Here is a 24,240-nt window from a genome sequence, read left to right on the forward strand (position 1 = left end):
GTATCACTGAGAGCGAGAGACGAGACTTTAAATTAGAGAAACATTATCGACTTGCTCTGGTAATCGGTTGCAATTCTAGGAACAATTTTAGAGCGTTGTAAAATTTTGTACATCTTTGGAAAATATTGTAAAAATTATAGTATCGACAAGTTTTTATATTATGTAAACATACTTCGGTGATCGAATCTCTGAAGTAAACTCTGGAAGTTCAACGGTAGGGTGTAACATTACAAGGTGCACTCGTCATAGTTTACACGAGAAAGAACACCAAGGATATGTGATAATGGTATCTCGCATAACTCGCATCACCGAGCAAACTTTTATTTTTAACGACTATCGTGCTCTGTTAACTTTTGTAACACTATACCGTTTAAACGAGCACGAAAAAACGAACCAGTAATTTGATCTAGCTCGCGCGAGTATTTCGAAGGAAGATTCGATCACTTTGTCGGGCTTGCCTCGATTTCTAAGGAAAGCAGTAAAGAATTGATACGAAAATCGTTCCGCTTTTGAAATAAAAAACCGCCAAGGAACACGAACGTTTCGTTCGACGTTGCTTCATCAAAGTTTGTAAATATAACATCGTGCACAAGACTGCCAAGCCCATTGACCGGCCGTCAAATGACAGTTTTTCTCGTTGTGCCCACTTTCCACCCATATAATCCTCGAGATAAACGCAATACTAGCGCGCCAGTGCCCACGCGGTATTAAATAACGTTTTTTTCATTGAAAAGCTGAATCCGGCATCCGCGTTTCGATCGCTTAGCCCGTGTACACGGTTGAATTATGAAACAAACATAATTCAAACGCGAAAAGTAGATCCTGCGGCCGGGTTTGTCGCACTCGATGGAATCTCGAAGCTTGTATTTCATTTTTATCGGTGCCAACGCTCGAAGGACGTTCAACGAGACGATAAAAGAAATTCGTCGAAACGGTTACGCGCGTATTAAACGAGAGCCCGTGTACACGTTCGAACGACGAGACGTTCCGTGTTTCTCGGCTTAGTCGAAAGCTGGATTTACGAGACGATAGGAAGTCAGAAAAACCTCTACCTTCGCAGACTTTCGCGAACCGAGAGAATTGCCACGATACAGTGCGGATTCGATACGTGTTACGTGTGGGAAGGTAATAGGAGCAAACGGAAGCCGTGCCCTTTGACGCGTGGGAAGTAGACAAATTGTAAATAAGACTCGACAATGGGTTCTCACAATACTTATTAGGCGGTGGTCGCGACTGACGATTACAACCGACGTGGTTTCTCATTTTACTATTGGGAAGCGCGTGTTATCCTCAAAGGACGAATCTAGACCGTGAATTTTAACAATAGATCTACCAACACGACAAACTGTAAATAAAATTCGACGATGGGTTGTTACAATATTTATTAGCTAATGATCACGACTGACGTTTCGAACCGACTTGGTTCGTTATTTTATTATTGAGAAGCGCGTGTTATCCTCAAAGGACGAATCTAGACCGTGAATTTTAACAATAGATCTACCTAGTGGACAAACTGTAAATAAGATTCGACGATGGGTTGTTACAATATTTATTAGGTAATGATCACGACTGACGTTTCGAACCGACTTGGTTCGTTATTTTATTATTGAGAAGCGCGTGTTATCCTCAAAGGACGAATCTAGACCGTGAATTTTAACAATAGATCTACCTAGTGGACAAACTGTAAATAAGATTCGACGATGGGCTGTTACAATATTTATTAGTCACGACTGACGTTTCGAACCGACTTGGTTCGTTATTTTATTATTGAGAAGCGTGTGTTATCCTCAAAAGATGAATCTAGACCGTGAATTTTAACAATAGATCTACCTAGTGGACAAACTGTAAATAAGATTCGACGATGGGTTGTTACAATATTTATTAGGTAATGATCACGACTGACGTTTCGAATTGACTTGGTTCGTTATTTTATTATTGAGAAGCGTGTGTTATCCTCAAAAGATGAATCTAGACCGTGAATTTTAACAATAGATCTACCTAGTGGACAAACTGTAAATAAGATTCGACGATGGGTTGTTACAATATTTATTAGGTAATAGTCACGACTGACGTTTTGAATTGACTTGGTTCGTCATTTTATTATTGAGAAGCACGACAAATTGTAAATAAGATTCGACGATGGATTGTCACAATATTTATTAGGTAATAGTTGAACCGACTTGGTTCGTCATTTTATTATTGAGAAGCGTGTGTTATCCTCAAAGGACGAATCTAAACCGTAAGTTTTAACACGAGATTTACCAATCAGATAAAAAGGTTCCAACTGGTACCAACAGATACCAACAGATACCAACAGATACCAACAGATACCAACAGGTACCAACAGGTACCAACAGGTACCAACAGGTTTTATAAAGAAATTTACTTGAAATTTCATAGCATGTTTCGCGAAGAAGTTATAACTTCTTTTTATTCTACACAAGTTATCAATTTTATAAATTTCTCTATTACCTAAGAATCATTTCCATTCGAGTAACTTTTCAAAGGACAGCTGCACTGATATTGGACTTCGTTGTACATTTTTGATCAATTGGTGCACAATTCATCGAATTCAACGTATAAGAAAATTTTCACAAATAAAAAAAACGTTAAGCAATGTTGTGGTCCAATCTGAAGCAAATTGTACGTTAAATTACCGTGAAATAATTAAACAAAGTTACCCAGTAGGCTTTTCAATACCCTGATATGTGGCAGATTTTCCAACCTGACATGAAAAATGAAAATAACTTCCTACAAGTTGCACGGTGAGTCTGTCAATATTCCATTTGATAATTAAATATCCAATTAATCTATATTTTAATTTTAGTTATTTCGTATCGTTTCGTACGTTTAGCAACCGTGCCTCGAAGAGTCGAAGCGACAATAATTGTGAGTTCTGCTCTACGATCTTGAAAGTTGCACGCAAGCGTCTCGATCGCCGAGGCAACGACACTTCGGCAAAATTCAAAGTTTCGAGCGAGTCCACGATGACAAACTAGACCGTTCACGGCGGACAACACAGTCGTCACGCGCGTGACAACGCCCACACTAATTGCATTCGAAACGATTTGAAACGGGGCGGCTGGGGCACACTGTGCACAAAAGACGTACAAACGGTACAAAAGAGTCGCGCGTTCACCGCGAAATCGTTTCAGTCCGCTCCGTTGCGGCCTCTTAGCGAAACGCTTTGAGCAAGTCAACGCGTTCCTAGAAATACGTATTCGGCCTGGCACGTGCGCTAATAAGGGGATCAGGTTGACTCGGGTCAGGTACGAAGACCGAGGCATCTAATTTAACCATCAAAAGTATTTTTTTTTTTATTTTTTTCTTACCAGCGGTAACCAAGCACCAGGCAAGAAAGTCGGAGAACGAGTTTCTCTTATTTCTAAAGGCGCGGTAATAATGTGATTTCTATTACTGCAGAAAGTTTGAGACACGAGTAAGCTCGAAGAATTTCCAGTCTCACGATCCGACAAAACGAAAACGATTACGTCGAAGCGTAACGTTAAGGTAATTTTAGCAGAGGACCGCTCGAGGGTCTAAAAATGACCGTGAAATCCCGTCAAAGGCGGGTTCTCGTTTCTAGTGACTATCGAGAGAACCTGGGAGGTCCGTATTGAAACCCCGTGAAGCGTAAAGAGATCCTGGCTGAGGATCCTAGATCGTCACAGTTTCGTTAGAGCGTTCAATCGACACCACGCGGCTACGAAATTGCTCTTTTAACTCGGATTGGAAATTGCACCGATCGCTCTCGCGAAAAATACATCGATTTCTTTGGGTAAAAACTCATCGATAACGTCGAACGAATTTTTTCACGAACGAGCTTTCATTGCGGAGAAACTTTACTTCGAAACCGTATGCGCGCGCAACCGTATGCGCGCGCAACCGTGTCCCCTGCACTTTTCGAGCACGACTTTCTCGAGAACGAACACTCATACGAGATTCGTTTCTTCGCGTTTTCGGTTCTTTTTTTTTTTTGTTTTTTTCTTTTTCGCAACGAATAACGCGCCACGGTGTTGCACCATTTCGGTGGAAATCGGTGTACGAGCAGTTTCTGGAAAACGCGAAGCGCTCGCACGTTTCAATAAGCAATTCTTTGTTCGCTCGTCCAAGGGGACCGTGCTATCGCGGTTCTGCTAATTCTCACGATTCAGTACCAGAACGAGCGCGTAGGAAGCGCCGTAACTAATGCGCGTAAGCGGCTTATACGTTTTCCTTCGACACCGTGAAACACTCTGGACCGCTTGATTTGCATTTTAAATATCGCGCGCGCCCCTAGACCTGCTCGCTGCGACATTATTTGGATTACTCGATGAAAAATACTATTTATCCCGCTGCCTGAGTCACGATACTCATTATTATGAGTATGTACACACGATCCTTTATTAATATATAAATCATTTATTCGATAAATAATAATTATTTTATAAAAATAATATTCTATAATTATTTTTATAATCATAGGGATAATTATATTCTTTGTATAAATAAATATTACCTACTGTTATTTAAATAATGGTAGAATAAATTTAATTTTCTTTATACAAAATTAAATTTAAATCTAATTATATAAATTAATTTTTTAATATCCGAGGATACTAGCATCTCGTTCGTTCGTTGCTCCACGAGTGCAAGTGATTTAGAAAGCGACGCGATATTTATTTTCTCGGATGACGAGGTGTCGCGTTTCGATGATTTTTTTCCCAACCTCTCTTAGAACTTCCAATTAAATTCATCCGATTAAATTCAACGGTGGAAATTAATTCACCGCGCCGATCAACATTCACGTTTAACCCTTTGCACTCGAAGCGTTTCTTCTACCTGAAACTGACGCCTCGATGAAATCTTTTCAATCGGAAAAATTGATACGCAATGGAACATTTTTCTTTCAATACTTGACGTACATATGTTTACATCTTAAAAGAGTGTAATACCTAATTTCCAATTTCAATTTCAAGAAACGAAATTTTCCCCAATTGGAACAAGTACACTGAATTGTGTGGTGACCGAGGGTCTCCTCTCGAGTTCAAAGGGTTAATATTCGACGAATAATATTACCTCGATCAGTTTCGAAGTAGTACAATCAACAAGCAAGACCAATCAAACACGAAATTAAACGAACAGGAAAATTCACCGTACGTTACTCCTGGTTGCTTATTCGTGTTTAAGAAATTTACAAAAAGTTTCTACATTCGTCATAAATGTATTTCATAATAATGAAATACTTTTGTAATTCTTCTCAATAAACTTGACTCGATATTTACCCGCAACACGCGATACGCAGTTGTTAGAATAGGTCGATGAAATTTAAATTATTCACCATTACGCGTTACAAATACCTATTTCTCTGAGGCCGCGATGTGCCTCTGTACACGGTCGCGAAGAAATCGAAAACAGACCACGCAGACGCGTAATTGCGGTGCGCGTGGAAATCCGCGATGAATCGCGAACAATTAACGTTACAGTCAGAAATAAATTCGACGTGTTCGTCTACCGGTGTGTAATACCATAGCAGCACGATAATTGAATACCACGGCGGGGCAAATAAATTAAACAATCGGCAGAAATCGCGGATCGCGACGCGCGCTGGTACACAATTACGCGCCGATGGTTGATTTAGAGCCGCTCGTTACTGCCTGTGTGGCAAATTTACCTGTCGGTACACAACCGTATTGACTCGCGGGAATCGCGATGCGTCCTCTCGGAGATCACGATAATTGGCCTGTCGATGATGTCTCTCAAACTCGATACAATTACTCGAAACAAATTAAACTACTCTATCAACGGTCGGTCGAGCCATCGCTGTTGCTTTCGTACCGCAGGAAGAAACCGATGGTAACGGTGCTTGGGAATTAATCACGATTAACACTTCGAACCGAGTGATTCGTGACAACGAATTGTTTCGCGAAGAAATTCGATCCTCGTTCTATTTTACCGTAGACTGTCCGAGATCGTTTCGAAGAAACGAACCGTGATATAGAGAGAGGTCGAAAAATATTTCTCGGAGACAATGTTCAGAGAATCGGTTTTTATAACGACTTTACACGAGCTAGTGATACGCGAGCAAACACTATTTCAATGGTCTACTGTGCGTGGAAATGATACGGAAAGTAACGATTGAAATAAAAATAATAACGCGAGAAATAGAAAAGTTTGAGAACCAAAAATATAGGTTTGTAGACTTATGAGATTAATGATAAATCTTGAATGTGAAGAATGCAATGATAAAATTTTTTAATGAAAAATTTCAGGTTTTCTGTGAAAGAGGCATAGAAAATCTGGTTTCCAGGTGGCGAAAGGTTGTGGAAACCGATGAAAATTATTCAAGTGATTGAACAATCTTAGACAAGACTAATTGATTTGTAGAAATTGTAGACAAGATTTTGTAGAAATTTCAATAAACTTTACTAAAGAAAAATAGCATTACTTCCCGGTATCCCTAATATTAATTATAATGTACAACTGGAGTAATCATAAGCTGTATCCTACACTTTCAAATTTTTGTTCTTGTTCTTTTCGCATTATCTTTTCGTTACGCGTTATTGCAAATGATTTCTATACATAGCAGTAATCCAAACAATTTTTATTCGTATCGCTCGTTCGTGCAAAATTGCCGTCAAAATAACTAGGAGTAGAAATTCCTCTTTCGATCCGTTGTACACTTTTCGCTCGAATTCCCAATCAGGAATCATATAACCTGTCTCTTCGACTCGAACGGCCCGTTGCAAGAAAAATTTCTCCAGCCGTGCTTCGCATATTGATAATCGCGCAGTCTCGATTTTCCAACGCCGTGCGAGGCACCGTACTGCAGGGATAAATTCAGGCCGATAATACGGCTGGGTTTCGCGTAACGTAAATGGTAGGTAAATGCAAATATCTAGGTGATTTCGATACGTGGTGAGAGCGTTGGAACATTTTTCGGGACACGAAGCTTATTGGAACGCGGTCGCGGCGATGCGTGCGCTTCTAACGCGTACGCAGACAAAAGCGTCCCGACGTTGACGATTTACGAGTTCATTCACACTCGCGTTGCATATTAGGAGCGACACTACCGACGCTCGCGCGTCGTTCCTTCGCGGCGCTCTGTCCCGTAGATACAATAGAGGATCCCGTTGAATAATCAAAGTTCAATCTTGCGGTTCCGACGATAAGCTCCGCAAAGATATAATGCGGTTTATCTGTCGCGTCTCCATATCATTAACCCACGAACAGTCGCGCTTCGAGCGTTTCTCTTCGGACTATTTATAAACCTACCCTCTGACAAGGGGAATGTCCGAAGTGACTCTCACCGATTTTAACGAGGTTTGGTAAACTTGTAGATTTGTACTTGCAACAATCGTAGTTGAAATTATGGACGTAGATGGGCAACCAGTTATGAAAAAAATGAGTGTGAAGTTTGGAAAAATCGCTTAGAAGGGGAACGTCCGAAGTGACTCTTATCGATTTTCATGAAATTTAGTAGACTTGTAAATTTATATTTACAACAATCGTAGTCGAAAGTATGGACGTATATGGGCAACCAGTTATGAAAAAAATGAGTGTGAAGATTGGAAAAATCGCTTAGAAGGGGAACGTCCGAAGTGACTCTTATCGATTTTCATGAAATTTAGTATACTTGTAAATTTATATTTACAACAATCGTAGTTGAAATTATGGACGTAGATGGGCAACCAGTTATGAAAAAAATGAGTGTGAAGTTTGGAAAAATCGCTTAGAAGGGGAACGTCCGAAGTGACTCTCGTCGATTTTAATGAAATTTAGTAGACTTGGAAATTTATATTTACAACAATCGTAGTGGAAAGTATGGACGTATATGGGCAACCAGTTATGAAAAAAATGAGTGTGAAGTTTGGAAAAATTGCTTAGAAGGGGAACGTCCGAAGTGACTCTCGTCGATTTTAATGAAATTTAGTAGACTTGTAAATTTATATTTACAACAATCGTAGACCAGTCAGTTATGAAAAAGATAAATGTAAAGTTTGAAAAAATCGCTTAGGTATACTCGAATAGTAGAGTATCCCCACCAACGGTAACTGTGACCTACTGGCAAGCATAGAAAAATGATAATACTGCGATATAAGATATTCGTAGTGTAATATACACTTATGTTTTTGTTGTTTTTACGCTGAATTTTACCGAAATTCCCACGTTTGCTGCTACAACAATTATCGTTGATCAGGACCTATTACTTAAGTATATCTAAATAAACGATTTCGTAAAACTGTACAATTATTTGTTTCATTATTGACTGGCCATTTACAGCTATAAGATTCGACTATAAGAAACCGACTATTGTATATTTAAACCCATAAATCTACCGAATGTCATAAAAATCGATGAATCACTTTGAACATCCCCTTGTGAGAGACTTTTTAACAAGATATTGTACCGATCGGTTGTTTCCGAATCGTTGTGAAATTATTTTCGATGACCCTGCGCGACCGATACGATTGCAAAACAAAGTGAACGAATGTTACACATTTTCGTAATAGTGACGCAACTGTAGACTTTCCCGCGGTGCTTGCGTGTTTTGAATAACGTCACGCAGAGTTTGCGGAGCCTGCAGAAATTCATGCGGAAAGACGTGACGTTTTCGACGATGATAACGAATTGCAAAAGTAACGAGCCACGTTAAATGTTGTGTGCGAAGTTGTATAACGAGGCGTTCCACATATTTGCCGCGTTAGTCACACACCTTTGTGACCCGTGTTATACATACGGACCCAGAAAGATAAAGAGCGAAGCGAGAATGACAAATCCTGTTCAACTCGATCTTTAAGCGGACCTCCTTTCGATAACTCTGATTGAAGCATTCTGTATGCACATTGAAATTCTAGTGAACTCTTGTAGTACAACTATATGGCATTTATACGAGCTCCAACTGTATCGCGGCTGTGACAACTGAGCATTAACCACACTCGAACTACGAGTACGACTATACTGCAATTGGACAGCTATATCGCAACGCTGTACAACTATAGTAGGATTTCATTTATTGGAACGAAATTTTCGTGTGTCCACGATGGTAGAATTAATGTTAATACATTTTAGAATCGAAACTTGCGGACGGTGACCCGAGATCCCGCATTTCTGATGGATGTTGTACCATTGAACAAGAATCGCTAATTTCACAATGCTGTATTTCGTTGTTGATCCCCGCGCTTCATTTTGTAGCATCGAGACAAGCTGGCACCACTTAGGACGACCTCCGTCGGTGTAAATTTCCATTTGTTCGAGTACCTCCCCATCGATCCATCATCCCAGAGTAAAGAGGCCCTCGAAGTATTTCCAAGAAACCCCGGACAACGAATATTCCTCTTGAATCGCGACTCTTCAATTAAAAGCTACAACTTGGATATCAACGATCCACGTGAGTACAATAGTGATCATTCTTTTCCAAATGCAAGGTATTCTGTCTATGGAATATCTGCAACCCTTTTAGAGATTTTAGAGAAAGTACTCGTCCACGTGAATACAATATTGGCAATTCTTTTCCAAATGCAAGGTATTCCATCTGTGGAATAGCTGCTACCCTTTTACAAATTTTAGAGAAAGTCTTCGTCCACGTGAATATAATATTAGCAATTCTTTTCCAAATGAAAATAGAATATCTGCTATGCTTTTAGAGATTTTAAAGTTCTCTAAACTTTTCAATTAAAAGCTACAACTTGGATACCATCGGTCCACGTGAGTACAATAGTGATCATTATTTTCCAAATGCAAGGTATTCCATCTATGGAATAGCTGCAACCCTTTTAGAGAAAGTACTCGTCCACGTGAATTCAATATTGGCAATTCTTTTCCAAATGCAAAGTATTTTATCTGTGGAATATCTGCAACCCTTTTAGAGATTTTACAGAAAGTACTCGTCCACGTGAATACAATAGTGATCATTCTTTTCCAAATGCAAGGTATTCTATCTATGGAATATCTGCTATGCTTTTAGAGATTTTAGAGAAAGTACTCGACCACGAGAATACAATTTTGGCAATTCTTTTCCAAATGCAAAGTATTCTATCTATGGAATATCTGCAACCCTTTTAGAGAAAGTACTTTTCCACGTGAATACAATTTTGGCAATTCTTTTCCAAATGCAAAGTATTTTATCTGTGGAATATCTGCAACCCTTTTAGAGATTTTAGAGAAAGTACTCGTCCACGTGAATACAATATTGGTAATTCTTTTCCAAATGCAAGGTATTCTATCTATGGAATATCTGCTATGCTTTTAGAGATTTTAGAGAAAGTACTCGACCACGAGAATACAATTTTGGCAATTCTTTTCCAAATGCAAGGTATCCTATCTATGGAATAGCTGCAACCCTTTTAGAGAAAGTACTCGTCCACGTGAATACAATAATGATCATTCTTTTCCAAATGCAAAGTATTGTATCTATGGAATAGCTGCAACCCTTTTAGAGAAAGTACTCGTCCATGTGAATTCAATAGTGGCAATACTTTTCCAAATGCAAGGTATTCTATCTATGGAATATCTGCAACCCTTTTACAAATTTTAGAGAAAGTACTCGTCCACTTGAATACAATAGTGATCATTCTTTTCCAAATGCAAGCTATTCTATCTGTGGAATACCTGCTATGCTTTTAGATATTTCAAAAGAAGTACTCGTCCACGTAAGTAAAATAGTGATCGTTCTTCTCCTGCTGCAAGGTATTCTATCTATAAAATAACGCTCTTAGTGATTTTAAGTAGAGTACTTGTCCTCGCGAGTACAATAGAACATTCCACTCGAATCGAGGCTCTCCAATTAAAAGCTACAACTCGAATATCTTGTTCGCTGAATGAAAATCCTCAAAACCGAAACCAATCGAACAAAGATCCTTGGAAACGATTGCTCCAGCGGACCGTCCTATTTCTGACCTCACCCACGACACCCAGCCAGCCATTTTTCCCTCATTAACGGCATCATCGACCCGATCGGCGAAGTAGCCGAGTAGTCAGGCTGGCTTAAAGATGTCCACGACGGAGTGTAAACGTACCTTTATCTCAATCCGCGCACGGTCCACCGGCAGCGTGTTACATATAAGGCATTAGGCATCGGTCGGTATCGTGTACATGGCAGGAGTCAGCTTAACCCCTCGCACGGAGATCCGGTTTTATCAGCCATATTGGATGCACGCGAGTCAATTGTGGACTTAAGAAGCGTGGGTCGCCAGGCCGACCCTGCCGGATCGGGACATCGGGCAACTTTTTCTTCCACTTTGCTCAGCCACCCTGGACTCGGGATTCGGTCTAACTGTAGTGCTGAATGCTGATCGACGTGGAATCGCCGTGTTTACCAGCTCGAGCCGGTTGATGGATCGAAGGAGGATAATTGAAGACAGAACAGATCGTGGCAACTTCAACCGAGACCGAGTCTTGGGGTATTTAGTACTCTACGAAGAGGAGGTTCGATTCGTGTGGACATTCGTCAGAGTTGTAAGTAATAGAACCGATTCGAATTGGTAAAGGTAACTTTAGTCGTTGCGATGTTTCTCAAGCAGAAATTTCTATGAATATTGACGGTGAGTATATACGTGTAGCTTCTGATGGAGAGCAATTTGATCCAGAGTCGCGTATGATAAACTCGAAGCTACGATTTTACGCGAAAGTCTTCATCTTCGAGAAACAGAATGCAAGAATTAGACTCGGAATACTCTAACTTTAGTTTCGATAAGTAAGCAGTACAGAGTCCGATAAGTAGGCATAGGGTAACTTGATCCAAACTCGAGTTTGTTAGGCTTGGAATTGTGGTGTTACACGAATGCCTTCGTCTTCGAGAAACAAAGTATCAGACTCGTAAGACTCTAAGTTCAATGACCCAAGTTTGGAATCCAGCTTCGATTTCGAAGCATCGAAGCTCGAGAGTCGAAACTTCGGAACTTCTATCCTTGAAGATCCAAGTACGAGCATTGAGAGTTCAGAGAGACGAGAGGTTCCAGAGCGGTTAAAAGAACTCGATAATTTCTACCTGCCTCGAACGATCTAAATTCGTTTCGGGCTTCGTTAACGACGATCTGTACGATCCGTAGCGAGTCACTCGCGAAACACTAGCAAAAGAGCATAACGCGGATGTAAGTCAACGAGTCAACCAACACCGAGTGACGAACACTCACTGAACCATAACCGACGATAATTTTCTCGTCGAAATGATATCGCGTGCGTATGATTCAACATGTGGGCGAACAGCGTTAAAAAACCAAGGGAGATACGTGTCCCTGGAGAAACAAAGCCCGTAAACATCCTCCGAGCAATGTGCTCGCCGGGCTGCATTACTGTAAAGGAAAAGGATGTACCCCGATTCCGTTCAGATAACCGTTATCGGTGCGAATTCATTACGGAAAACGATTCTTTCGCGGCGACTTTACGAACGAAGTGCAAAGTCCCGACGTGTGCGGATTTCAATGACGTCACTCGATTTACAACGAAACACGTCTAAACCCTCGTCGTACCGCATCCGGGTCCTTTCGGACCCAGAGACTCTTGCACCGTTTAAAAATGTACAATCAACCCTTTCCACTCGAGAGACGATCCTCGATCGCCACTTGATTCGGTGTACTTTCTCCAATTCGAAAAACCATCGTTGTTTGGAATCGAAATTACTCCAGAGAGTAACATACAAGTAATTACATCTTACTTGCCACGATCCCGTGGCAAAGTACCATTACGGAGTACTTTAGCAAGTAATTACTCGAGAAAATTAATGTACGCATTATACGATCAATTCCAAAGTTTCGGTACAGTGGAAACCCGGCTTTATCGTACGAAAGCACCGTAAAGACTCGTACTCGTGAACCACGGATTTGTAAGATACAATTACTCCTTTTTTGCAAGGTGTAAACAGATGTATACGAAATGTTGAAAATGTTCCGTTTTAAATTAATTACACGATTCGAAGGATTTCGTCGAGGTGCTAGTTTCTGATAAGAGAAGCTTCGAGTGTAAATGGTTAAGAAAGGTGCGATAAAATAATAGAATTTTTATTCGAGATATTTGTGCAAGATTGAATTACGTGTGGACTCAGGTGCAGTCTCTCTCGTAGTAGCCTGAACCCCTCTTATTGCGAGGGTTGAAACACCCAAAGCATCACCGACAAGGAAGACGGTATTACGTGATTATTTTAAGGTCAACACTATCAAAATAATGTATATCGTTCCTGTGCTCGTATAGTAATTAAAGATGAGCGACAATGGTTCTTGAATCGAATGTAGGCTGCAGACGTACGGGAGATTCGATCGACTATAATCAACGTATTGAGTTACGATGTAGAAACTCGGTTACGTAAAATAATGGACACGCGAGATAGCAAGTAACCACAAGACAATACGAGCAACGAAATTCGAAGAGCGAACTTTCCACGCAATTAGTAACACTCGTCCATTGTACGATCACGGATCCGTGGGTGCGATCATTTCCCTTGAGATTAGCCTTTCGATTACAGAAGCGTCACCGTACTTAACAAAACGTAATCTGTATTATGCATCGTTGTTATCCCGTGGCAAATTACCATTACCGAGTACTTTCGCAAATAATTACCGAAGAAAATTAATCTACGCAATTATACGATCAACCCAAAAGTTTCGGTACAGTGAAAACCCGGCTTTATCGTACAAAGGCATCGTAAAGACTCGTTTAAAGGTGTAAACATATGTATATGAAATGTTGAAAATGTTCCGTTTTAAATTAATTACACGATTCGAAGGATTTCATCGAGTACTTTCGCAAATAATTACCCAAGAAAATTAATCTACGCATTATACGATCAACCCGAAAGTTTCGGTACAGTGAAAACCCGGCTTTATCGTACGAAGGCACCGTAAAGACTCGTACTCATGGACCTCGGATTTGTAAGATACAATTACTCCTTTTTTGCAAGATGTAAACGTATGTATACGAAATGTTGAAAATGTTCCGTTTTAAATTAATTACACGATTTGAAGGATTTCTTCGAGTACTTTCGCAAATAATTATCCAAGAAAATTAATCTACGCATTATACGATCAACCCAAAAGTTTCGGTACAGCGAAAACCCGGCTTTATCGTACAAAGGCACCGTAAAGACTCGTACTGGTGAACCTCGGATTTGTAAGATACAATTACTCCTTTTTTGCAAGGTGTAAACGTATGTATATGAAATGTTGAAAATGTTCCGTTTTAAATTAATTACACGATTTGAAGGATTTCTTCGAGTACTTTCGCAAATAATTACCCAAGAAAATTAATCTACGCAATTATACGATCAACCCGAAAGTTTCGATACAGTGAAAACCCGGCTTTATCGTACAAAGGCACCGTAAAGACTCCTATTCGTGAACCTCGGATTTCTAATCTCCCGTAACACGCGCTCTGCCAGAGTTGTTCTTCTCAAGGTGAGCAGAGCTTCTATCGTACGATCGAGCTCACAGTTTCGGTACATTGAAAACGTGCCTTTATCACCTGCAGACCTTACAAAGAACAATACTCGTTAACGTTACATTTCTAATCTCTTACCCTACACCAGAACAGGATAATACAGTCTTTTCTCTTGGTTAACGAAGCTACGTTTCCAATTTACCGAAACTCGAACCGTTTAATACCATTTCTAAATACTATAATCGTAAACACTCGGGCATGTATCTGTTTGTATTCACGGTTTCAGGTTCATCGGGAGAGTTACAACCAGCCATCGAAATCTAACTTCTCCTCGTTAGCAGAGACTGGAATAGAAACAACGAATCGAAACCACGTCCTCGCGGATGGATTTATTCGCAATCGATGAAAGCGGCCGGGACGGCGGTCGGTTCGTTATTCACTTGGTATTCGATGAATAATAATAAAACACGGTTATGGCAGAAAAAAGAATCCGTTGAAAATCCGTAAGACCTTCGCACGACCCGTTCCCAAGATCCATATGCAATTCCAGGCTTCGCATACGTGAGACGCCGCGGAGGGCAACGCCGCGTTCGCCTTTAAAGTTTCTGCACGTGCAACTCACCGCGAGGAGCTACGGTGTCGGGAAATCAAGTTCAATGGCGTCTCGTTGGACGATGATCGAAGCTCCGCGCTCGTACCGGCACCATTTCGTACACGCGATCACCGAAACAATCTGCCTCGATCGAACCATGCTTGCACACTGGGCATTATACTCGTGACTTATACGGTGATCGTGATCACTTATATTCGATACATATTAACAGTTCGTAGCGTCAATACCTATTAACAGTTCGTAGGATTTCATCGAGTACTTTCGCAAATAATTACCCAAGAAAATTAATCTACGCATTATACGATCAACCCGAAAGTTTCGGTACATTGAAAACCCGGCTTTATCGTACAAAGGCACCGTAAAGACTCGTACTCGTGAACCTCGTATTTCTAATCTCCCGTAATACGCGCTCTGCCAGAGTTGTTCTTCTTAAGGTGAGCAAAGCTGGTATCGTACGATCGAGCTCACAGTTTCGGCACATTGAAAACGTGCCTTTATCACCTGCAGACCTTACAAAGAACAATACTCGTCAACGTTACATTTCTAATCTCTTATTCGTAGTGTCGGTACGATGTGAGCAAATTTTCTGAATCGTTGTAATACGTTTCTATACCGTATTGTTCAGTTGCAGGAGAGTTTAAGTAATTTGTTCCTGATTATTTCTGGTGCAAACTGGTGTCACATTCTATGTATAAAAAAAAAAACCCCTAGGTAACATAATACACGTGTCTCATTACGGGGTTCAAGTAACCCCTTGTTGATGGAATTACTTCGGTCACCTTCTTCTCGGTAAATATTCATACTAAGGCTTCTCGAACTTTAACGCGCCGGACGAGCTTTCCCCGAGCTTGTCTACGGTATGTTTTACATCTAATGGGTTTACTTCGTCGATGCAAAGCGAATTTCATTTTTAATCGCTGAACGGAATCTTTGGACGACATAGGTCTTGCGTTTGGAACACTATTGTACTCACGTGAACCGATGGTAGTTGTATAGGACCTCGACAGAGGTCTTGAACGACTGTACGAAAAGAAGTTCAGGAACTAAAGAGACGAAATGTTTGATCGAAAGAAGTTAAAGAACTGAAGAGATTATCTCGATAAGATCAAACTTCGACAGGGCAAGTTTTACGCTAGAATTCGGTTTGTCGTTTTCAATGTTACGTTGCTTGGAAGATAAGTGTAATTTCGGTAAATGATTTGCGCGATTCTAGCTGTTGGTGCTGGCAGATCGAGTCGATCGATGACATTCGAGAGCACCGGATGCTGACATCGATAATCACACGAACATCAAAAGTGCTAACCCTTCTGTCGGGCATCTCTGCTGTTGACAATATTGGATGTTGTCTATCTGTGCCGACAACCAACTGGTCGCCTAAGAGCGCATTATTACATGCCATTTCCTGCGTGTGCTGGCATGTGGGGTATGAGACCGGACGAGATTGCGCACATCTATCTCGCCCACTTGTTCCCGAGCATGATATACAGGTTGTCTTTTCCGTGTGAGCTTGGCTCACGTAGAGTCGCCGAAGACGCTTGCGTATGTACACACGACTTACAGTCGGTTGATACAAATGTCTCTACACGGTCCTATGTAAACTCCCGACTAAAAAGAGGGATTTCCGAACGACCTGAAGCCAGACTCCTCGACGATGTCGCGGACCCCAGACTCTACAGCCTAAACGAATTAATTTCTGTAGGTCTAGGTCCCCCATGGACGAAAAAATCATAATAATAATAATAATAAAAATGAACATAAAAATAATAATAGTAGTAATGGTAGTAGTAATAATAACAACAACAATAATAATAGTAATAAGAATAATAATAATAGTAATAGTAATAATAATAATAGTAATAGTAATAATAATGATGATGATGATGATGGTGGTGATCATGATGATGATGATGATGATAATGATGATGGTGATGATTTCCGTATTTCTCTTCTTGTGGACATTACTGTCTATTTATGTTCCCAGTTAGCCGTTTACCGAGAGGCGAAAAATAAATAAAATGGATGCTACGTAAACCCTGGGAACTACGCCTATTGTGACGCAGTAGATAATACAAGTCCGCTCAAGGACACGCATGACGCATCTTACGATAAGAGCTGAATGTATTTTTTAAGCAGGGGGGGCTGATAAAACCACGATTATCGTGTACACACAGGTGACTCATTTTATGGCTGCTCTCTAGGAGGATTATAGCTTCATAGTTCAATTACCAACACGTAATACAGGAAACGGCGACGTTTCGTGAAAAAAGAAACGGAGATACGAATAAATCAATTTTCAATAGATGGAGGCACGGATAGATTCGTAGCTAAGAGATGAAAAACCATTGAATGATTGATAGAAACAACATCGAATCGCGATACGAATCAGCCTGTAGATGCACCTATAAGTCTATTTCCTGCGCAGGCACTTGGCGTTAGAAATGCAGCTGGAGAAGCACGATACGCCTACGCTTTACTAAGCCCACACGACCAGGGCCGTAGGTATCTACCCAGGTGTCGCGTCTTGGAATGTTATCTATGAAAATGTTACCGAACCGACCGAAACAAAAGGAAATGTTATATACCGCCTTTGGAAAGGTCGTCAACTTTGACAACACGTGACCTGTTAACACCGCGATTGCCCAGGTGGCTTCATCGAACTTTTACCGGGGCTGGAATGTAGATTTTTACACAAGTGTGGTTCATCGTGAGCATTCTTTACCGACTGCAAGGTATTCTATTTGTAGAATAGCTGCTACCCTCTTCGAGATTTCAGGGACAGTACTCGTCCACTTGAATACAATAGTGGTCGTTCTTTTCCAAATGCAAGGTACATCTGTGGAATAGCTACTACCCTTTCAGATGTTTTAAAATTAGTACCAGTCCACGTGAGTATCATAGTAACTGTTCTTTTCCAAGTGCAAGGTATTCTATCTGTAGAATATCTGCTATGCCTTTCGAGATTTTAAAGTTCTCTAAACTCTTCAATTAAAAGCTACTACTTGGATACCATCGGTCCACGTGAGTACAATAGTGACACCATTATTTTCCAAATGCAAAGTATTCTATCTGTGGAATATCTGCTACCCTTTTAGAGATTTTACAGAAAGTAGTCGCCCACGTGAATACAATAGTAGCAATTCTTTTGCAAGTGCAAAGTATTCTATCTATGGAATAGCTGCTACTCTTTTACAAATTTTAGGGAAAGTACTCGTCCACGTGAATATAATATTGGCAATTCTTTTTCAAATGCAAAGTATTCTATCTGTGGAATATCTGCTACCCTTTTAGAAATTTTAGAGGAAGTACTCGTCCACGTGAATTTTATACTAACAATTCTTTCTCAAGTGCAAAGTATTGCATCTGTAAAATATCTATTATGCTCTCAGAGATTTTAGAGAGACTACTTAACCACGTGGTTATAATAGCGACCATTCTTTATGCTAACTATTCTTTCCCAAGTGCAAAGTATTGCATCTGTAAAATATCTATTATGCTCTCAGAGATTTCAGAAATACTACATAACCACGTGGGTATAATAGCGACCATTCTTTTCCAACTCCAAGGTATTCCATCCTCAAGATACTCTTTTAGAGATTCTGGGTAAAGTACTTGTCCACGCGAGCACAATAAAACCTCAATAGTTTCAGCTGCAATTACCAAGACCACCGATCCAACAAGCAAATATCCCCGCTACGAGTGCGCCTCGTACTTGACCTTCCACGCAATTTAATCATGCAACGAGTCTAAAATAAAAAGTGCGCAACTACTGCGACGAGATTATGTATATCTCTGATGTAATCGTCGGTCTCTTACCAACGATCTGCTGTTATCTCAAACGGAAGACATTCACTTCCAATTTCACTTGTTTCCAAGTGACCATCGCGGCCGACACGATGCAACGAGTAAACAACCACCAAGGTTGCATTTATCGATCCTCTGTCGTGCATTAAAAACTATTTTCGTATATCTCGTCATCGATTTCGGTTGTATCTACGTTATCTTGCCACCCTATCGCAACAGTGAAAATCGTTTCTAAGCGAAACCATCACGAATAGAGACATCGTGGATCTACAGTCCCGTCAACTTTCTCAAAATTTCTGGGCTCGACCTCGCCGGTGCCGGACAGGCCCATAAAAATCCAGACGGAACGAGAGAGCCGGTTGCTCGATTTTTGGGCGTGTGCACAAGACAGGAATACACGCGCGACACGCAACCAGGCAACACGCTAGCGCCCGCGCGCGAGCAACGGCCTCTCGTCGCGACGGGACGCACACCAGTCTGAGGAAAGCGCAGGCCTCTTCTCGACGGTCTCTAAGCTGCATCCGGCAGAGCGAGTGTTTTTTGCGCGTCGTATCGCATCCTTAAGTTCGCCACTTGTCCCGCGAGTGGTCGGGAGCATCTTCGTGACTATCGTGCGCGCTCACGTAGTACGTACTATGGGGCATGCAAATGAAAATCAGAAATTTCCTCGCGGTGATAGATCACCTCAGTCACGAGAAGAAACTGCTCCTCGGACTCGCGGATCCAGAATATCGCCTCACTCTATATTTAGATCCCTCCTTGGTTTTTCTCGATTAAATGGAAACTCCTGGGCTCGAGCTACAATCCGATTAAACTCAATTGGCCGCTCGTGGACACTTATTCGTTCGTTAATCGCGCTGGACGCGACGTTGCGCGCGCAGCGAGCGACCAGTGACGAGAAACGGAGAGGAGAGGGGATGATCGAGCTCTGTGGAGGGGATAGCCACCGCCTATGACCTTGGCGGCCAATACAGCTTGTCCAGACGCGGGTCTGACGACTCTCCGACCAGTACTCGACTACTGTTCTATTTTTTTTTTTTTTTTTTTCAATGTCACCGACATTGAGAGAAGGTTAACAATTTACGAAAATTCCTACCTAAATCGGTGTCACTGTTTCTCGATTAAAAATATATTTAACGAGACAATTTGTGTATATCGCGTATAAGGAATTGTAAAATTTATATCGAACTCAACATCTTGCGATAAATATCGAAGCTTGGAAACGTACGGATTCTACATCGAGAGCAACACCTTGAAAAATTATGAGATAGTTCCGATATAAGGGAGGCCACAACTTAACGTCACTTTCACGTGTGTACACACGCGCGGCTAAAACCAGTAGACAAATCGAATCGTAAGAGGTTCACGTTTTCTCTTCCACGTGAAATTCCGTGAAACATGGTACTGTTACTTGCCTCGTGTATCTCACTTATCTTCGTTCTAGTCCCTCACGCTCACCACCTTTTTTATACCACGCGGATTTAGAAATGCTGGTTTACGAAAGACGAATACTTGGAAACGATATCTGTAGGATACGTAAAAAAAAAAAAAAAAAAAAAAAGGTAACAATAATCGGAGAACAATTAATTGCAACGATACATTTTAGATAACGTTTCTGATCCCTTTATCCGTGATTTCAATCGTAAAAACAAAAGAAATTGAAAATTTCTTTGTTTGTTAATTCGATTAATAATTTTTCTTATATTCGTTATTCCTTTTTTCTTTTTTTCGAGGCAATAATTAATTTTGTAATCTCAAAGTTTAACCGTGATGTTGATCGATGAAATAATAACGCGCTAAAGTGACAATTTTTACTGTTGCGAATTTTTTAGTTACACGAGTTTCAAAATATTTACATCGATGAACAGAGATAATAATCGATATTACACAAGGTGTGCATACGTTGCAATATCAATTGCAAATGTTTCGTATGACAATAATGTCGATAAGAAAGGAGACCATTGCAAAACGACTTTAGCGAAACCGCTTATCGCCGACACTGTCTTTATAAATAAGTCATGTCTGAAATACTAATGTCGATGATTTTATTGTATTATGCTTTCAGGCTTTTTCCTACTCGACTAAACAGGTGCACGCGAGGTACTTCAGGTGTACCAGGACATCGTGTAAAAAAGCAAATTGCAAGTTGTATCGTTATCGTTTTTCTTCGTTTTACTGTAACAACTTATTGACTTCCAAGATCTAAACAGTCGCCTTAGTAACAAGGACATGTTTGCTACTTGCAGATAAAACAGGATTTATAACGATACATGTATCAAGTGTGGCATCGTGATAAATGAGAATCTAAAGCCTATACTTATTATAGGTATACTATTTTTACACTGTACACTTTTTTTAAACATCTTCTGTTATCACTGCAGTGCATCCAGACTTTATGCCGATATAAATTCTGAATCGTCTGAATGTCAATTCCTTTTTAAATCTATACCGTGTAATTTTCAATGGTAAAATTTTGTATCACAGGTACAGAAATACGCAAAGTCCATATTATGCGAGCTGAAAAAATAATACCCTGTGATTTTTCTAAATCTACATCTCCGCGTTGTACTATTTTTGGTTTGCCCTTAAGTAGCGTCGTAGTACCTCGAGCTCGACACTTCCAACATTTTTTCATCGAATCAAACGCCATAAATTTCTCACTTTTTTCCGTGACACATGTTTCCTCTCAAGATATCCTCCCCCCGAACAACGAGACGAATTATCCACTCGAGGTAAGACGCGCGAATGCATTACGGACAATGAACATGCGACGATCGTTTATAAGGCGTTATGATTGGTGCTTTCTTTTCGCTGCCTTCTGTGAATTGGCGCCAAGACGCGACGAGTAAATAGGTTAATTCTCCGCACTGAACGTCGACCAGCGAAGCAAAATTAAAAGTGTTTCAGTGCCGTTGATGTGTCTCGTTTAAGTACGCCCGAAATACTTTTCAAACCCGTAAAAAACATGAACCGAAAGGTGTACCGAGACCGAAACGAAGAATACCGGTTTTTATCAGTAGCGAGCACGAAATCACGTTGTGAATATTTTCACCGTAATAAATGCGAGAGCGTACATACCTACATACGCATTTATAAGTAACGATCAAACTTTTTCTACTAAATCAAACTATGCACACATGTACGTAAACCCTTCGAGCTATTGTTCTATAGATCTTACGTGAATAACCCAGATGTCTCCAAAGGAAATTAAACAAATGTCGCGAGACGCTAGAGGTTATCGAAAGCATAAATACGATCGCACTTGGCGATAATTCGTTTAAATAAGGGGCATTTTCCAAACCGAATATCATTACGAGGAATATTACTCGGATTACGGCAGAATTTCGATGCAATATTGTTTAAGTGTTATCCTTACCACGTGACCTTTGTCCTAAAAACCTACGTCCAATTTTCAATTCCTCGTCGCTTTTCGATACCTCTCCCCTGATTCCCAAATAAAATTACTTACCGACTTGCGTGCAAATATATTACGTACCGTGTACGTACTACTTCGCGGAAACCTGAAAACTGTTGCCGGTCTATAACCTTAAGAAACGATACTGACGCGACGTCCCGTGACAAAATCAAAACACTTCTCAATGTTTCTAACGCGACGTAACCTCTCGTTTATAACCTCAAGAATGATCTCTCCACGTCGAGTAAAACGAGATACGATTTCCCATGCATCCAACTTCAGCCCTATAAAACTCGAAACACATGCATCGATACCGATCCACCAACGGGCGAACTTACCGAAAAACTTCTCCCAGCTATCGGATTCGTCCGAGTCCACGGCGTTGGCACCCGTGGTCTCCGGGTCTGCCTCGCTGCCCATCTCGTTGCATCAACACTCTCAATTTTTTCCCCACACAGACGTGATCACAGGATTACGGAAGAATTTCTTCTTCTCACACCGAATCTAACCATAAGACCGACCGTGGCAGCAACGGTACCGTGCACACGTGTCGCATCGCGCGCGCCACCGGATCCTCCGTCGCCTATTCGGCCCGTGAAATATCCGTCGCGCACGATCTTAATCGAGATCACGGAAGGAAGAGGCAAACAACGACGACATCCATCCCCTTGGCACGCGGTCGCGAGACGGACTGAGAGAGCCGGGAAGCCTTCGACCCGACCGACCGACCGTCCGTACCGGCGAGTCAACGAATCGGCAAACAGCTCACCGACCCATACCAATGCACGCCACTCTCTTGCTTACGTTCTTCTGGCCTGGCTGCCTCCTCCGAGCCGCTCAATGCACCGACTGTCCTCGCCTTCCTCTCCCGAGCGCCGTTCATGTAAATCGCCGTACGCTGCCCGCCTGGTCATTGAATTAGGACCATCCGATATATTTTTAACCCTTCGCGGCGCGCCGCCCGCCTCGTGTTCTTTTTCGACGCGGCGCTCGGCGCTCGGCGCTCGGCGAACGTTGCGCCGCGCCGGGTTTTCGGGAGATAAAGCGACGTTATCCAGCGCTGGTCGGTACTATTCATCGTTATAATTTTCACTCGAAGCCGGCCGAAGTAATCTTCGACGCTTCGATAATCCTTTCTTTTCAAAGAGACGCGTTTCGACGCGAGACACGCAATCGTTTTTGTATTATTAGCTGTTAACGAGAAATAGAACAATTGATGGTATATGTAATACGTACGAAACACGTATATTGGAAACTGTCCAATTTCGTGTTTCACGATTATGTTACAAATTTTGAATTTTGTTTCTATTATTAAGACGGTGCGATTATAGTCCGTTGTTGGGTTGGTAATAAGCATTGCGCCAACGAAACGGGAGAGGCGCGTTAACGATATACGAATGTATATATACATACATTAACGTGTTTCGAACGATGGTCAGATAAGTGTGTAGATTTTTCAATTGCAGGAAACCCGTATCTCTTGAAATGTACACAAGATTGTAGCTGAAACAAGCATTATATTTCTTTGCTGTTACTTTATCAGAATTCGTAATCGTTGCAAATTGAAATTTTTTAATTTACACATTGTTCGAAAATGTAACCTCTTGTGCTCTCCGCGGAACGCTTTGGGTATTCGAGGCAATGTGAAATTCGACGAACAGAGGAAAGAAGATCGATATTTGATATTCAAATGTGTTGTAGAATGTGTAACTGTAAAAACGAAATCTCACATTTAATGGATATTTGGTATAGAAATCGTGGTTTTTAACATACGTTACGTATTACTTGCATCGCACGGAGTTAAGTAAACAGTTCCACTGCTTTGCACGTAGGGATTTGGACGAATAAGGATGTTTGCAGACTAACAGTAACCTTCCCCTACCAAGAGGACTTGTTCTCTATTCGCTCGCTATTTACCGCCGAAACGCGTCGTGCATTTACGAGACGAATTACTAAGAACTGGTCCAATCGTCGTATTTAAAACCATAAAATATCGTAAAATCACATACAAACATGATTTATCGTTCGAATGCTTTAGAAGAACCTTTCCCTCTTACGAATT

At 41.0% G+C, this 24,240-nt stretch overlaps 1 protein-coding gene and 1 long non-coding RNA gene across 2 annotated transcripts in view; one reads left to right on the forward strand and one right to left on the reverse strand.

Moving 5' to 3' along the window:
- The window catches only part of Gefmeso (Guanine nucleotide exchange factor in mesoderm), an 89,269-nt gene extending 66,210 nt beyond the window's left edge, over positions 1–23,059 (reverse strand). The window contains exon 1 of the mRNA XM_076306472.1: positions 22,517–23,059. Within this exon, the coding sequence (XP_076162587.1) occupies positions 22,517–22,598 (82 nt within the window). The 5' untranslated portion in view covers positions 22,599–23,059. The remainder of the gene's footprint in view (positions 1–22,516) is intronic.
- On the forward strand, positions 8,792–14,793 carry LOC143144770 (uncharacterized). Its single transcript, XR_012991511.1, has 3 exons — positions 8,792–8,980; positions 9,052–9,370; positions 14,636–14,793. It is a non-coding gene; the product is annotated as an uncharacterized LOC143144770 (long non-coding RNA).
- Positions 23,060–24,240: the final 1,181 nt, after the last annotated feature.

The sequence above is a fragment of the Ptiloglossa arizonensis genome, chromosome 3 (assembly GCF_051014685.1).
Source record: "Ptiloglossa arizonensis isolate GNS036 chromosome 3, iyPtiAriz1_principal, whole genome shotgun sequence".
Lineage (NCBI taxonomy): Eukaryota > Metazoa > Arthropoda > Insecta > Hymenoptera > Colletidae > Ptiloglossa > Ptiloglossa arizonensis.